A 16,622-nucleotide genomic window follows, 5' to 3' on the forward strand; every position below is an offset into this window, starting at 1 on the left:
ATAGTGACATACAAATATAAATGGTTGGTAAAAAAAAATTCATATTGGAATTTGTGATTATATAAAGGTATACTGTTATCAAATAGACAATCAAGAATGTAAGAAGCTGGGAATTAACAGAATAACAGAGCTGGAAGGGACCTTGGAGGTCTTCTAGTCCAACCCCCTGCTCAAGCAGGAGACCCTTATATCATTTCAAACAGGTCCCTGTGTCCACTCTCTTCTTGAAAACCTCCAGTGTTGGCGTTCACAACCTCTGGGGGCAAGTTGTTCCACTGGTTAATTGTTCCAACTGTCAGGAATTTTCACCTTAATTCCAGGTTTTTTCTCTCCTGGATTAGTTTCCATCCGTCGCTTCCCGTCCTGCCTTTGGGTGCTTTGGAGAATAGCTTCACCCCTTTCTCCTCTCTGTGGCAGCCCCTCAAATATTGGAAGATGCTACCCTGTTTCCCCTGGTCCTTCTCTTCCCTAGACTGGACTTCACGAGTTCCTGAATTGCCTGGGGTACCTGTGGGAAGGGGTCAAAAACTCCCATATGGCAGCCACAGCCACCCACATTTCACAAGGATTGAACCCCGGCATTCCTTTGGTGTTTTAAATCAGGGGTCCCCCACCCCTAGGACGTGGCATCCCAGAAACTGATCCCTGCAAATAAGCCCGGCTCCATCTGCGAGATGCAAGCAGCCGGGGAGACCAAGGCCCCTCCGGTCGGTGGGAAAAGATCTCTCCACTGAACCGGTCCCAATTCTGGTGCCCGAAAGGGCTGCTACTTTAAACCCATGTTCCTGAACCGTGAAGATGGGTGGGCTTCAACTCCCAGAGAATTCTGGCTGGGGAATCCTGGGAGTTGAAGTCCACCCATCTTCAAGTTGCCAAGGATGGGAGAGGCGGCTGCTGGGGGGGTTCCTGCCAGCTTCCAAGGACCGAAAAGGTAGGAGAGGGACCAGCACGCATTTGGCAGAGGGAGGGGGTCCCATGGGCCGATGGCCCCCTCCGCTTCAGTGGGCTGCCCTGTGCGTGGCAGAGGCCCCACCGTGTCCGGGAGGCAAAGGCTGGGAGCTCCAAAGGACGTGGGCGGGAGCCCTTTTGCCTCTGAACTTCTCCCTCCGCTAAAAATACCACAGAGGCCAGGAGGGCAAGGCCGGGAGGTGGGGATTCTTGGAAGAGGGAAGCGGTGGGTCCCTTTGAAGCGGTGCCTGAGCCTGGAGGGGCGGAGGGGCTTCCTGTGAAGAGTTTAAGGCCAAGAGACCCCAGGGGGAAAGGAGTTTGCCGCCTCCCCCCTTCCTTTCCCTGCTTCCCCCCCTCTCCCCAAGATTGAACACCTGGGAGCCCGAGAGGGAGGAGGGGGGGATCTCTCTGCTTCAGGGATGGTCACCTTCCCCAGGAGACCCCCCTCTCCCACCCCCACATTCAGAGCAGAAGTTGAGCACTGGGCAAATTTCAGAGACTGAACGGAGGGGAGGCAGCTCTTTTATTTAAAAGTAACCCTCGACTTACAACCGTTTGTTTAATGAGCACTTGAAGTTGCAGCAGTGCTAGAAAAGGGCCTTATGACTGTTTTGCCCACTTACAACGACCCTTGCAGCTTCCCCTTGGTCACCTGATCCGAAGTTGGACGCTCGGCAACTGGCATGGACTGATGACGGTTGTAGCCCCCTGGGCTCACGGGGTCTCTTTTGCCCACCTTCTGACAAGCCAAGTCAATGGGGAAGCCCGATTCACTTAACGACCCTGTGACCAACTTATCAACTGCGGTGATTCACTTAACAATTGTGGTGAGGAAAATGAGGAAAAACTCACTTAACAACTGTCTCCCTTAGCAACAGAAATGTGGGTCTCAATTGTGGTCCTAAGTAGAGGATTCCCTTCTTCTCCCCCTTCTCGGCTTCTCCCACGGCAGGCTGGGCTGAACCGAATCCCAGCTCAGCCCTGGCTGTGGGGGCACCTTGGACGTGCAGAAGGGGAGGGGGAGAGCCCCATGCCAAGGCACAGCAGACACTTGTAGGGGGTTCTCTGCCCCCTCCCAGGGGCTGGGAATGATGGGCAGCAGGAGCCACCCCAGCCAGGGGTCTCACAGCCCCTCACCTGGGAATAGCAGGAATAGATGCAGGGCGGAGAGTGGGGCCGGATCCCTGAGAGTCAATGGGGCACTGAAGGGCAGTGGGGGGTGGAGGGCCAAGTCCTATCTCAAGCGTGAAAGAAGCCGGGAATTAACAGAATAACAGAGCTGGAAGGGACCTTGGAGGTCTTCTAGTCCAACCCCCTGCTCAAGCAGGAGACCCTTATATCATTTCAAACAAGTCCCTGTGTCCAATCTCTTCTTGAAAACCTCCAGTGTTGGCGCATTCACAACCTCTGGGGGCAAGTTGTTCCACCGGTTAATTGTTCCGACTGTCAGGAATTTTCACCTTAATTCCAGATTGTTTCTCTCCTGGATTAGTTTCCATCCGTTGCTTCCCGTCCTGCCTTCGGGTGCTTTGGAGAATAGCTTCACCCCTTTCTCCTCTCTGGGGCAGCCCCTCAAATATTGGAAGATGCTACCCTGTTTCCCCTGGTCCTTCTCTTCACTAGAGAGACAGTCCTGAATTGCCTGGGGTATCGGTGGGAAGGGGTCAAAAGCTTCCATATGGTAGCCACAGCCGTCCAGTTAAGCCCTCCTCTCTTTGATTGACAGGGCAAACATGAAAAGCACTTTGATCTTAAGGCTGGAGCCCCCACCTTGACTGAAGTGTGGCCCAGCCCTTGGAGGCACGCTGCGTCCTCTTCACAAGTCTTAACAACCAGTGAGGGAGGCCTCATGCCTTGCAAGTCGGGGAGCCCCCTCCCCCGTGCTCAGCCCCTCAGGAGCATTTATGGCCCAGGGCCAACTCCATGCTAGCCATCGGTGGCCCAACAGGAGGCCTGCTTACAGTGGGAGGGGACCGTCTGGATGCTCTCTGGGGAAGCGGCGGGAGGCGGGGATGCAGCCTGTGCCACCCTTGAGCTTTGGGGACGTCATGGCCTTGTCCGGCGGGGAGCCGAAGGCGCCAGAGGAGCCTGGGACAGATGGAGCCCCCGATAAGGAGGTTGGAAATAGCCTGTGCGGGTGATGGATGGGTCGGAAAGGCCTTGGAAAGGGGCCCTCGGGTGACAACAGAGAAATCTCAGCTCCTCCCTGCTCCGTTTTAGGAAGAGAAGACCTTTGCAAGCAGCGGATAAAGGACCAATCCCCACTCTGGGCCGTCCAGATTCAACCTTCAGTGGTTCCACTGTTTTCTTCCAATGGAAAAACTTCTGTAGCTGCTCTGCGTCAGGAGGAAGGCCCCCCCCTCCCGCTCTCCTCTCCTGAATTCTATTCTGCATTCTATTGTATTATATATTCTTCTATTCTATTCTTATTCTATTCCATTCCAACCTACTCCTACTCTATTCTACTGTATTCTGCATTGCATCCTCCTTCACCCTACTCTATTATTCGTTCTATTCCATCCTACTCTCTTCATCCGACTCCCACTCCTCCTCCACTCCACTCTATTGGAGGTGCCTTGTAGTAGCTGATCCTGGTGTTTCTCTTGGCTTTGTCTTTTTTCCAGATCGCTCACTTGCCCCCTTTCCTTTGGATTGAGGTGCTAATCCTACACTCGCCTGGGGTGCTAATAATGTCAAGGGGCCCTAATGCTCCAATATTGCATATTAACATATGAATATCATATGAATAAACATGTTAACATGTTAACCATGCAAAGCCTCCTACAGGAGCCCCAGAGACCCTCCTGGGAGGCGGCCAGGTGGGGGCCCAGCCTTTGCTAGGGTCCCTGAGCCAGCAGCCTAGGCTACTTCAGCTGACTACAGTTCTGCAGTTCGGCTGTTCAAATCTCACCAGGCTCAAGGTTGACTCAGCCTTCCATCCTTCCGAGGTGGGTGAAATGAGGACCCGGATTGTTGTTGGGGCAACATGCTGACTCTGTAAACCGCTTAGAGAGGGCTGGAAGCCCTATGAAGCGGTAGATAAGTCTAACTGCTATTGCTATTGCTATTTGCCACCTGACAAAAGCCTTTGCTTTCAAGATCTGCCACTTGGGGAAAAAGTCTTTCTGAAGGTGGAGAGAGGAGGAAGAGCCAGATGAATTGGAACCATGAGATGAACCCTCCAGATCCGGTTTCCCTTCGGCCACCTACCCCCACCCGCCACGGGCTCAGACTCCCCATGGCTCCCTCCACTGACCCGCCTGCCTGCCTGCCAGAGGAGTTGGGACTCCAGTGCCTATGCTTCCCAGCCAGTATGGCTGAAGAACCAGGCTGGAGAAAAGGACTGTCCAGGGGAGGGTTCCCTGCATGCACACCCCCTGTCCTTGGACTCCCCAAGGAAGAAAGTCGGCCCTGTTCTTTGATCGGCCTTTGTTGCATTTTTATTGTTGCTTCACGTGTTTCATCTGCGGGCCTTAAAGCATTCCACTTGATGCTGGGTGTGTGTGGCCGGATTCTCCTCCTCCCTCCCTGCCAGAGGTTCCAGCACCCCAAGCGCCACTCAGGCCAAGTCAGGGGAGGGACGGAGGCTGATTGGCCAGGTACAGATCGGCCTCTTTAAACTCTTTTGAAGGACCCTATTTGTGGCTCCGCGTGATCGCCAGAGTGGCTCCCGTTGGGGCGCTCCCAGGCACGGGCCCTGCTCGCTGAAGACTCCTCACTGCAGCGCTTACTCTGCTGCGGAAGAGCCGGGAGGCTCCTCCGAAATTAAGGCCACCGGTGGGAAAGGAGCCGCCGGCGCGGCTCCGGCTCTGCTTCCCGGCTCAGCCGCAGCGCCCGAAAGCCAGGGACATGGCGCGCTGCTCCACCTAGCGGCCCGTCTGGGAATAGCGGCCCCGCAGCAATGACCTTGAAGGAGCGCCGCCCGTTTCTTCCGTGGGAAAAGTCCGGTTGTCAACGGAGTGGCGCGGGGGGGCGGCGGTCAGCGAAGGCGCCGAGGGTTCTCCGCCCACTAACCCCTCCGGTCCCTGCCGGGGCAGCCGAACCCATCCGCTCGGAGCTAAAACTCTGCCCGGGGGAGGAATTTTTCCACGCCGCTTCTCCCCACGAGTAGAAGAGCCCACCAAACGCCCCAGGCCGCCTTGAGAACCGCAGAAGGGTTCCTCCCGGAATCGGCCAGCCCGACCTCCGCTCCTTCCCTGCAAGTCTGGGCGGGCGGGGCTGAAGGGGGGGGCTCCGCCACAGGTGGTCTCGGCCCCGCAGCGCCACCCCGCTAGAGAACCGGAGGCGCCTGGGTGAGGGAGGGGGAGCCGATTTGCAGGCGCGCGCCGGGCCCTTCGGCAGGCAGCCGCACGGGGCCCCTCGGACCGGTGGTTCCTCCCGCCCTGCCTAGGCTGCCGGAGCCCCCGCTCTTCTTCCACGAAGCACCTGGGCTGCAGGATCTCACCTTGATGGGCGAACTAATCTGGGGAGAGCGGGTGACTTCCCGGGGCCCTCCCCGAAGCGGGGCAGACGCAGGCGGAGCCCCGAAGGAAGGAGGGACTCAACGGCCTGCTCAGGTAACGCCGAAATCGCTCCAGGAGGGTCCTGTGTAGGTAGAGAGGCCCTCATCAACGCCGCCGAGCCTAGCTGTGCACCATGGGAAATGCTTCCGAGGGGGGAAATGCAGCCTCCTCCCTCTTTGCTCTCCGGCGGGGGGAGGACAGGAGCGCCCCTTTGCAGACCTCCCCCTCCCCCGCTCGGAACCGCTGACGAAAGCAGTAAGAGGGACGCCCTGGCTGTTCGGGCTCTTCGGGCGTTTCTCTGGCTATTTCCTGGCAGGTAAAGGCTACGCGCCTTTCCTGGCCGGGTCGAAGGCAACGGCAGAGGGATCCCCCGAGAGGCTCTATTCGTGTCACTTCCGAGGCCGGAGCCCCTCCAATTCCAGCACGGCCAAGGGGAGGAAGGTGGTTCGCCTTTCCTTCCAAGGAGGAGCGGGAGGGGCTCCCTTCTTTAAAGTATTGTTTGCTGGGGTTTGTTTTTTTGGGGGGGTGGGGGGGTTTGAGCACGTGACATCCCCGTCCGCATCTCTGCTCGCTACACGCACGCACGGCACGCGCGCCCACCGCAGCCAAAGGGATCCGTCCCATCCTCTCTCCCGCGCTCTCTTCCCGGTGTCTGCGGTGCAACTGTCCTGTAGGGGCAGCGGAGTGCGGCGGGGGCGGGAAGAGCCCGGCCCGCCCCCGCTGCGGCAGCCTGACCTGAGCTGACCCTCCTCCGCCTCTGCCTGAGTCAGCGGGCAGGCGGGGAGCGGAGGCAGCAGCTTGTCCCCTCCCGCCCGGCATCAGGAGCGCCTTTGGGGCTTCCCTGCGCTTCGCCCTGCCCGGTGCCTTAGAATACGCCCCCCTTCCCCCCCCCCAAGAACCAGCAGCATCTCAGTCGCTCCTCGCTTCCCCTCGCTCCCCCAGGCTTGCCCGGTGGTTGATGTGGAGAAGCGCCCCGGGCCAGCTCTGGCCTGAGAGCGCGCGGGGCCTCTTCGGCCGTCACAGCCTCGGGGCCCACATTGAGCGAGGTGACCTCCGCGCGCTAGAAACGCCACTGTTTGCCCCGGCCTCATAGCAGACGCCCAACTCGCCTCCTCGCCCCAACCCAGGTCGCGTGTTGGCGGAGCCAAAAGCCCAGCCTGGACTCCGGGACCTTCTGAATCCCGGCCGTTGCAGTAAATCCGCCGCGCTTTTCGACTTCAGAAGAAAGGGCCCCCCTTGTTTCGCCCGGCGGCCCTCCAGCCCCGAGAAAAAGGCCCTCCTTCCCTTGAGCGATCGGCCCGAGCGCATTGGGGCCACCGCCGAAAAGTTGGCCGGCGAAACCTGGAAGCAGACGTGACCGAAATAATAAGCTGTCCCTACAAAACGCCCCGAGGAAGGATTGCGGAGCCCGGCACTGCGGCTTTGCAGATGCGGGTCTGAAGGGTGTGGGGACCTTCAGCTGGGAAGGGCCAGGCTTAAGCGTAACCCAACTTGGCCTCTTCATAGGCCTTTGGTGGAAGAGTCTCCAAAGCACCTGAGGGCAGAACAAGAAGCAATGGGTGGAAATTGACCAAGGAGAGAAGCAATTTAGGACTGAGGAGGAATTTCCTGACAGGGAGAACAATTAATCAGTGGGACAGAAGTTGCCTCCAGGCGTTGCCAATGCCCTCCGCTGCCCCAACCAGCTCGGGTCCACAAGGGGGCTTTTCCTCGATGCGCTCCTGGCATGTGGGGAGGGGAGGCAGAACTCCTGGGACCAGCGCATCTTTGGCATTCCCTGCAGGGTAATGGAGGGGAAAGAGCAGGCTTCGGGGCTCAGAGGTCGGCCGGGTGACAGCGGACGCCCAAGATCCACGGAGCACTCTGGTGAGCTGCAGCGCCTCAGGGCCAGGGAGGCGGCCAGAGGGACGTCGCAGCTGGTTCGGACCAACCGCTTTCCTAGCCGCGGCCCTCAGACGTTCCTCGACGGTGAGCGTGGACGGCTGGACGACCGAAAAGAGAAAGAAGGGCGAGCCGGGGAAAGAGCCCGCTTCGAGGCCGGCCCAAGCTTGACGAGGCTCGGAGCATGTGCAGAGAGCAAGCCCCCCTCCCCCTCGCTCGCTCGCGCGGAGGAAGAAGGCGCCACGCCGGTCTACTACAAGAGTATCCTCTCTTTTTTATTATGCTTCTTATTATTGTGAAATGCTGCAGGACACGGTGTGCGAATTGTGCTTTACTGGTCCACCGCTCAGCGTCTGCCTCAAACATCCTCTCTGGCATCCTGGCCATTGCTCTCCGCTCGGACAGTCCGTCTTTTCTCCCCGGGAAGAGTCTCGGTTTTTGCTTTTTGCTTCCCACCCCCCCACAAACAGGCCCAGAACTCTTTTAACAGCTTGTAAAAATTCATGTAAATTTCCAAACGGTATTTACAAAGCATCCGCGTCGGTTCCCTTTTTATAAGTCAGCAAGAGGGAGTATTAATAGCAATATTAGTATTAGAAGTCATTGTTCTAGTAGCATCGTTAATTATCTTAAGTACAAAAACAGGAGGTGCTAGCTAATACAAGTTCCTTCTACCTGATTTCTATTAAGGTATTTTTTTATTCTTTTGTGCTGTTTATTTTTCTTAAGTTATTCATAAAATGGAAAGACCTACAGGGGAAGTAGTGCTTAGAGTGGGAGAGAAGGGGGGGGGTCCTCGTGGCTTTCGGGAAGGGGGCTTAATGTTCGTAACGGAAGGCAATGTCTCTAGAAGTCTCCCTTTCCCCGCAGGCCCGTGACGTGGGCGGAAGGTTCCTGCGGGGAAACGGGAGGATCGGAAGAGGCGGCCGTGCCAGAGGGCCAAGCCTTGAGGGGAGGGGGGGGGGACCAGCCGGAGCCATCAGCGACCCGGCAGCTGACCGGGAGGCAGACCTGACCCTGGGGAGACCAGGAAAGTCATCCCTGCTACGGTGTCTCTCCACCGATGGGGCGGAAGGCACCTGTTCGGTGCAGGCTCTGGCGCTGGGGGAGACCCTGGAAGGAAAGAAGGGGGGGAGACGGGGAAGAGGCTTCTCCACCCCTGCTGGGCTGCATCCCACGCCCCCTTTCCCTCCCCCCCCCCCGGAGGCAGAGGACGGGGCTGGCAAAGCCTGAAAGCCACGGAGTCGGAGTAGGGCATAGGCCCCGCAGGGAGGCAGAGGAGCGGGGGGGGGGATTCGGGCGGGGTGTTGCTCGTATTTCTCCGGCCAGGCAAGCGCTACAGGCCCGGAGACTTGACTAAGCTACTCGGAAGAAAGTCGAAGAAGGCAGGCAGTGTGCATTCATTAAAAGACAAGAGAAGAAGAGAAGAGAAGGAGGAAGGTTCGCCTCATTAACTCGAGTTCACTACACTGGCAAAGTCCCTGATATCCGTTGCTATTAAGAAGTTGGATTAAAAGTTACCTGATTCCTCAGTAGTACTATTGTCTTAAAAATAACATGCATTACGTTAATTATTGCTTCTATTAGTTCAGTAGGAGAATATTGCCCTCAAATAGACTATTATTATCTAAAAGTTTGGCAAAGGAAAACAAAGTGATGTAAAGTGTTACAAATGAAAATCCATCATCATAATAATAATTTTAAAAAGCATCATCAAATTGGCATAGATTTAAGTACATTTCTTCTTGCATGCAAAAAATCCTGCGTTAGAAAGGATGGCGATCGTTGCCCCCCCACCCTCGCCCCGACCTGGAAAAGGGGGGAGGGGAGAAAGCAAAAACCAAAAGAAGGAGAAACAAAAAGAAAAGAACGGCCAGTCCTGGATTCCTCGTCCCCCCCCCCTTTCAAAAAGTGACGTAGACTTTGGCATAGTAAAGAAGTCTTGGCAACAAACGTACGGATTGGAAGTCAACAGCGGTGCAAAATCGTCGGCTCGGCTTTAAAAACAACAAAATAATTAAAAAACCAACACAAAAGTGCAACGTGGAGGGAGGGGGCGCTGCCCCGCGCAATAAACCAACAGGTAAAGAAATGAATACATTCGTTAAGGAAGCAAATGAATAAATAAATAAATAAATAAATAAATAAATAAGACCGCCTCCGTGTTAAATACATACCTCTCTACCTTTCCCGTCCTTGTTTTTCTCTTAAAACAGCGAAATCAAAATATAAGGTAACGTAAACATTTAGGAAAATAGAAATTCGGCGGCTTCGTGGAAGGAAACCAGCCGACCCCTCGTCGAGTGCAAAGAGGGGGGGGGCTCCGGGAGGGCGGAGGCGTCGGTCCCGTCGTTCCGCGGGAGCAGCAAAGGGAGGGGGGCGAGCGCGGCCGGGAGGCTGCGGCTGGGAGGGGGTTACCTGTCCAGGTGAGGCGCTGGGCGTTTCGCCCCGCCCCTGGCCTCCACCCGCTTTCCTGGAGGGGCGGGGAGGGGGAGGGGACAGCCTGAGGAGGAGGAGGAGGAGGAAGAGGGGGGCGCCGCCGTGCTGTGCTCTGTCAGGCCTCCAGCGGGCTGAGCGGCGGCGGGACGGCGCCCTTGAAGCAGGCCGACTCGTAGTGCTTGTTCAGGTAGGACTTGAGGGCGAAGGTCTTGCTGCAGCGTTTGCAGCGGAAGTGCTTGAAGGCCGAGTGAGTCTGCATGTGGGCGCGCAGGTTGGAGCGGTCGGCGAAGGCCTTTCCGCAGTGCGCGCAGCCGAAGGGCTTCTCCCCCGTGTGGGAGCGCATGTGGCCCTGCAGCAGCCACGGCCGGCTGAAGGCCTTCCCGCACACCTCGCACTTGTGCTTCAGGTCGTGCGTCAGCAGGTGCATAGCCATGGCCGGCATGGAGACGTACACCTTGCCGCACGTCGGGCACTTCTTGGCCATCTTGCTGTCCAGGCTGCGGTGGGTCTGCTTGTGGCGGCTCAGGTTGGACGAGGTGGCGTAGGTCTTGCCGCACTCGCTGCAGGTGTGCCGCTGCTGCGGCGGGGGCGGCGGGGCCGGGGGCTGCCCGCTGACGGGAGGGGGCTGGCCCAGGCGGGAGCCCGCGCCCCCGGCCCCGCCGCCGCCGCCGCCGCCCACCACCGCCGCCTTGCGGCGCGAGCGCCCGTCGGTGATGAAGAAGGCGTCGACCGCATAGCCCTCGCTCACCGCCGCGTCGCCGTTGATGTAGCCCCCGGCCAAGGCCGAGTGCGGGCTGTCGGCCTGGTCCGAGTCGCCGTGAGTCCCCGGGTAGATGACAGCCGTCGGCGGGGGCACCTTGAGGCCGTTCTCGCCCTCCCCCTCGTACACCGAAGACGGCGCGATGTAGTCGCTGATATAGCCACCTGCGAGAGGGAGGGAGGGGGAAGCCAGCGGAAGCCAGGAGGGGTGGGGGTGGAGGGAGGGAGGACGGGCAAGAGACAGGGGGGAGGGAGGCCCGGGGAGGAAAGGCAGGAGGGAGAGACCATTAGGCTCCTGACAAGGACGGCAGAGATGCACATCAGAGATGCTTTCGCGGCTCCCCGCTTAGTGGAGGCAACAAGAGGCAATGGCCCTTGTGCCCCGCATCCCTCTTCAGCCCGCCCAACCGGCCGTCCCGCCGATAGCCGCAGTGCTCCCCCAGGCTCCGGCTCCCGGCTCCGTCCTTAGAGGGGTTTCCCGTTCACCTGCGGCTGCTGGGCCAGAAAACGGCCGGGGGACCGGATAGTGGCGCGGAGGGGGAGGGGGAGGGGCGGGAGGGGGGAGCCTCTGTCCCTTGGGCGGGTAGGCCGAGGAAGAGGAGAGAGGCATCCTCTTCCCCCCCCACCCTCCCCTCAAGGTCAACTCTGAAGGAGGCCCAAGGCATTGGGGGGGGGGGGCTGCAGCGTTGCGGAAGCTAATCACCCTCCCCCCCCCGCCACTTCAGCTAAATGCTGACGATTATGCAACGCGCTGCAGCCGCGTTGTCCCGAACAAAAGCGGGAAGGGGGCTTCCCTGGGCCGGAGGGCGGGCATCGTCCGCTCGGACTGCGAGGTGGGGGGCCTCCGGGCACGGGGGATGGGCAGGCCTCCCCAAGTGCGCGCCCCAGGGGAGCGGCCCGTCGGAGGCAGCCGCGCGCTTGCCCTTGGACTCGCCGCGCGAGAGACAAAAGGCCCCGCTGGCAAGGCAGGCGCCACTGCGGCGAAATGCCTCCCACCGCCCGCACCCCTCCTCGCCCCTCCCGCGCTCCCACCTCTCGCCCAGCCGGATCCCCCGGAATAGGCCCGCCTGCCGCCCCCCGCCCCCCCCCCCGCCTCCTTCCCGCAAGCTCTAATTTTAGCCGGGTTGCGTTCCATCCAAAGGCGCCGAGTCAACGCCGCCGCCGCCGCCGCCGCCAGCGAGGCAGGCAGGCAGGCGCAGAGCCGCTCAATATGGCTCTCGCATTCCAGAATAGGAAGGCGGCGCTCCTTCGCCCGGTGCCCCCGCGCGCCCTGCCTAGCTCGCGCCAGGGTGCTCGCGGCCTGCTGGCTCGGAGTTCCGAGCCGGGCGCAGGGAAATCGACCACCCGCCCTCGCCCCCCCTCTCGGCCCATATCGAGGCCGACTCCCCCCTCCTCCTCCTCCTCCTCCTCCTCGCCCACCCGCGCCGTCCCCCTCCTCACCCTTGTCATGGATCCGGGAGTTGAAGTCGGTCCGCGATCTGCTGTAGGAATTCTCGAGGTCCGCCGAGGGGAAATCGTCAAGTTTGACCTTTTTCACCAGGAAGGATCTGGGCATGGTTCTGGACTCCCCCGGAATGTGAGAAGGCTCCCTCAGCTTCCGCCGATGGGCTCCGGGCGGGGGGGGGGGCGGGCAGGGGGGAGGCGATCAAAAGACCAGCGAAAAGAAAGGGAGGGGAGGGGGGGGGTCAGAGGAAAGGCAGAAGAACGAGCCCGCCGCGACGGAGGGAGGCGGGGGGACGCCGGGGATGGCCGTCGCCGACCGCGGGGACTATGGCTTTGTGGGCTGCCGCCGCTGCGGCTGCTTCGCCTCCTGCTTCCGAAGGCCTGAAGGGAGCGGCGCCGGCCGCGGAGGTCTCCAGCCTGGGCGGTTGCGCCGCGCCGGTCCTCCTTTCCGCGGCGGCGGCGGCGGCTTTTGTGCGAGGCAAGGCTGCGCCTCTCCGGCAGGCCGCTCGCTTGCCCTCCAGCTCGCCTCTGGAGCCCCCCAGGAGTTCGAGAGATCACGGCCGACGCCGCGCTGGTTCATAAGAGGCGGCCGGCGGAGTCAGCACCTGGACAGCTCCTGACCGGCCCTGCGCCCGCTTCGCTCGATGCCCAGCCGGTGGCGCGCTCGCTGGCTCGCCCGGCCGGCCGCTCTCCGCGCCCGCGCGCCCCTCCAGCCCGGCCGGCGACGGCTGCGGTTGCTGCTGCTGCGGCTTGGCTGGGCTCGGTGTCCTTCGCCGGTCCGCCCCCCCACCGCCGGTCCTCTCCTCCAGTGCGGCAGCCGCTGCTCGGGTCGGGAATGCGCGCGCCTCCCAGCCTGTGTGTGCGCTGCGATTGGCACGGTCGTTCCGCTTCGGGGCTGCGGCGGCGGCGGTGGCGGGAGCCGGGGGGGGCGGGGGGGCGGTTATTGCTGGCTGGCTGGGGGTTCCTCATTCAGCACTGGACAGCTCCCAGCCTTCCTTGCCGCAGCCTCCGCTTTGCAGGCGCCGGGATTTCTGAAGGTTCGCGGATCAGCTGTTCGGATTTATAATGCAGCGATCAGGTGGTGGACGGAAATGGAAGCGCTTAATTTAATCCATCAAAAAAAAAAAAAAATCTCCCGGGAGCAGCGCTGAGACGGAATGATTTGTGATGCTGTTGTGAGTCGCCTCCTGCCCCGATCTTTTCGGAAACCTCCTCTCGCCTCTTGCTTTTCAGCTGGCCAGGGAAATGCGAAGGACAACAGGCGAGTGGGAGGGGGCGGAGGAGGAGGAGGCGCAAAATATTAGGTCTCCCCCCCCGCGTCTTATGGGGGGGGGGAAATCTTGGATTCTCCCGCGTTTGCAGCTTTCAAGAGAAGGAAGTTTTGCCTGATTCCACAGCCCACGGGCTCCGCTCCACCAGTCCTGGCTAACGAAGTGGGGCGATCTTTGTGATCTCTCCTCCCCCCCCTTCGACACCCGGGCAATGATTTATTGGACGGAGCGTCGGGAGGACCTGTGGGCTCCGGGATGAGATAAAAGGAGCGCAGCCCTCGGTTTTTAATGAGGTGAGAGTACAGCGGGCCTTTATTCTTTTGTGCAAAGGGAAGCGGGTGGGGGATTCGCGGAGCAGGGGCAGAAGCGCCTGTGGATCGGGCAAGGGCGGGCGCCGGAGGCTGTCAGTAACCGAGGTGGGGGGGGGGCAGAGAGCAGTCAGGAAAGTGTCAAACCTCGCGCGTTTAGAGCCCACCGTTGCAGCCAAGTCCCCGGATCTCCTCCGGAGGCCACGCCACGTCTCACCGGCAAGTTCCAGGAAGTGGCAGCAAACGTTTTCTCAGGCAGCGTGTTTCTTCCACCCGGCCTTGGCGCTTGTGAGCCCCGCCCCAGATGCCAGGTTTGTCTTGAGCAAACTTTTCAAGACCCGGATCAGACCCTCCCGGAGGTCAGTTCGTTCAGCGGCCCCCAGTCTGCTCATCTCTGGCCCTTTGGAGGCACCGCGAGACTCTTGAACCCCCGACACTGTCCCCTGTTTTCATGGCTTCGGATCTGCCGTTTCAGTATTTTAATACCACTTATTATAACTTCTCTCTCTAGTTCTCGGTTGTTTTCATTTCTACTTTTGGCTGATATTAAACACCTGGGGTTTTTAAAAACTATATAACTAGTCCGATTTTGTATCTACGCTAGCTTTAAGCTGCTGTTTTTATACTTTGATTATATTTTAGGTTTTCTTACTGATAATTTTCTAACTTTGTACATTATGATTAATTTTGATTTTAGAAGCAGAGTATAAACTTACAGGTTGAATAAAATTACTCCTAAACCCTCATTTCTGGTAGACGGGGCCGGTTTGTCTTTTCACTCCGCATCTGAGGTCTTCCTATGATCGGGGTGGGGGCGGGGTGGGAAGGGAGGGATGGAATGAAAAACCCCACCTGTGAATTCAGAAATCACTTGAGTTGCAAGAACCGTGGACAGAAGGAAACAGGTTCATTGTTTCATCGGACCCAAGTGAGGTGTAGCTCCTGGCACCCTCCCTCTGAAACTAGGGCTTACTCGTGGCTTGTGCCTGCGCTCTGCGTGTGTGAACAGAGGAAGTGAAACCTTCGAGCTGCCCTTAATGGACTTGTGGTCACCGCAACTCAAAAGGAGCCAAGACAAGCCAGCCCTTCGGCAGAAGCATCGACTGGCCCCATTAAAGCCCCTTTTAATTTCGGGGGGGGGGAGTTCTGCCTTCGGTTGCAAAGGTTGGGGAGGCAGCCTGGGGGAAGGGTGGGGACGACCCCCTAGAAAGAAGGGGTGCGGAGAGCCTGGCCTTCCGTGGCGCCTACTCCCAGCTGGGACCCCCGAAGACTTCCATTCAGCAGTCCCTACCCTTCTTCCCTCCTTCCTAGCTCGGAGGGCGTCTCTCCTGTCTTAGCAGGCCCAGAGATTTGGGGGAGGGCGAGGAGTCGGGGCTCGGGGACTCAAGGGAAAGAGGAATCGGGTTGCAACCCGACCGCCTCTGAAGGTCACATTCCCCGCCTCGCACACACACGCGCCAACCCAAGGACCTCCGGCAAGTCAACAGCGCTGGGACTCCGAAGTAGAAATCCCCGCGCCCGAGCACTCGGCGCTAAGGCTGGGTCGGCGGCTCCCGGCTGCCCTGCCTTTTGATTCCCGTCGCCCCCGTTCCCTGCGCCCTAATGAATACCGTGATTCCTCGCCTCCTTTGGCCTGAGCGAGAGCGAGGATGTGCTCCGGGGACGCGCGGGCGCCTGCTGCATACTAGCTTTCCCTATGAATTTTTTGCCCTCCCTCTCGCTTCCAGCAGAAGGACGGGATCGCAAACCAAGCTCACAATCCCCCATCGCCCCGAGTTTACAAGTCACCCCGTGACGTCACAGCTCCCGAGCCAATGGCCTTCGTTTCATGCTAATGAGGGGGGGGGATGGCGAGCAGAAGGTTTCCCCCCCCCTCCCTTGCACAACGATTCCTTTAGGAGACATATGTCCCTAATTAACAAATATCTAGGAACAAGCCCGCTCGCTATTGTCTTCCCCGGGGCAGGTTTGTTTACTTCTGCAGAGCAGGGAGCGTGCAGGGACCCCGAGTGACAACAAAGGCCGGGGGGACCCCAACCCTCCTCCCCTCCCCCCGCAGGCATCAGGCTGAGCAGCTCGCGGAAGACTTCGGAGGGGGCTCCGGGCACCAGCGCCGAGCTAAGAGCGGTTAGAGTTGAAGGTGGGAAATGCCTGTAGCATTCCCGCTTTCCTGCGTGGGGGGTGTCTGTCCCATCCCACAGGAATGCCTCTTCCCCTGCAACTGGCCAGGAACAGCATGTGGCCAGGCAGGAGACCCCGGTTTGGTCAATGGAGGCTCATCCCTGAGGTTGAGCCACAGGTAAAGGCCTGTCTTCATAGTGACTGCCTTAAGAGCTCCGAACTGGCCCTTAGCCGTGGCTTGCTGAACAAAGCCCAGCTTTCCAAGTCCTCACAACGTTCAGAGTTCAAGCCAAACCAATGGTGGGTAAACAGGATGTAATTTGGTTTGGTCGGGGAGAGAATTGCTGGATGCAGGATGTGACCTTATGGAGCTGCTCAGCTCCGCCTTGTCCAAAGCCCTCCTGGAAGGTGGAAGGTGGAGGGGAATGCAGAAGACTTCACACCTGCAAGGGTCCAGGAGGTGACAGAGAGCCGGATTTTGAATCAAAAAATGATGGCCGTATTGGCAGCAAAGATTTCTAAATTGAATGGATGGATGGGCAGAGACAGACAGATGATGGATAGATGATATAGGCAGGATACATAGACAGACACACACACACCTGCCTGACTCTTTTACTATATATCAGTGTTTCTCAACCTTGGTGACTTTAAGTCCTATGGACTTCAACTCCCAGAATCCCCCAGCCAGCATAGCTGGCTGGGGAATTCTGGGAGTTGAAGTCCATAGGACTTAAAGTCACCAAGGTTGAGAAACACTGATATATACAGTCAGAGAGTCAGGCAGTTTGTGCCATGCATGGGACATGTTGACCCTGGTAGATGACTTGGGAGAGAGGCAGAACGTCAGGTGGCTAGTCCATATGCCTCTGGTAGGGGTCCCATCGGTCATCAGGTGTGTGCAGAATAGGTGTTCTTGGACATGGCAAGAATTCTGCCTGCTTAAACAT

At 59.0% G+C, this 16,622-nt stretch overlaps 1 protein-coding gene across 1 annotated transcript; it reads right to left on the bottom strand.

Annotated features, from left to right (window-relative positions):
* Positions 1-7,582: 7,582 nt before the first annotated feature.
* Positions 7,583-12,177, bottom strand: SCRT1 (scratch family transcriptional repressor 1). The gene is made up of 2 exons (XM_087706575.1): positions 11,970-12,177; positions 7,583-10,694 (listed from the first exon to the last, which is right to left on the bottom strand). Exons 1-2 carry the CDS (start codon positions 12,082-12,084, stop codon positions 9,886-9,888), a joined length of 924 nt encoding a protein of 307 aa, XP_087562701.1. The 5' UTR covers positions 12,085-12,177; the 3' UTR covers positions 7,583-9,885.
* Positions 12,178-16,622: the final 4,445 nt, after the last annotated feature.

The sequence above is a fragment of the Thamnophis sirtalis genome, unplaced genomic scaffold (assembly GCF_051295495.1).
Source record: "Thamnophis sirtalis isolate CommonGarterSnake01/CBP01778 unplaced genomic scaffold, rThaSir2_p1.2 scaffold_2, whole genome shotgun sequence".
In the NCBI taxonomy this organism is placed as follows: domain Eukaryota; kingdom Metazoa; phylum Chordata; class Lepidosauria; order Squamata; family Natricidae; genus Thamnophis; species Thamnophis sirtalis.

What these genes read in the sequence shown, in the direction of transcription:
- SCRT1 (XM_087706575.1), bottom strand. Translation starts at nt 12,084, where the DNA reads ATGCCCAGATCCTTCCTGGTGAAAAAGGTCAAACTTGACGATTTCCCC. An exon ending in CTCCCGGATCCATGACAAGG is followed by an intron (nt 10,695 to 11,969) that starts GTGAGGAGGGGG and finishes TCCCTCTCGCAG; the next exon opens with GTGGCTATATCAGCGACTAC.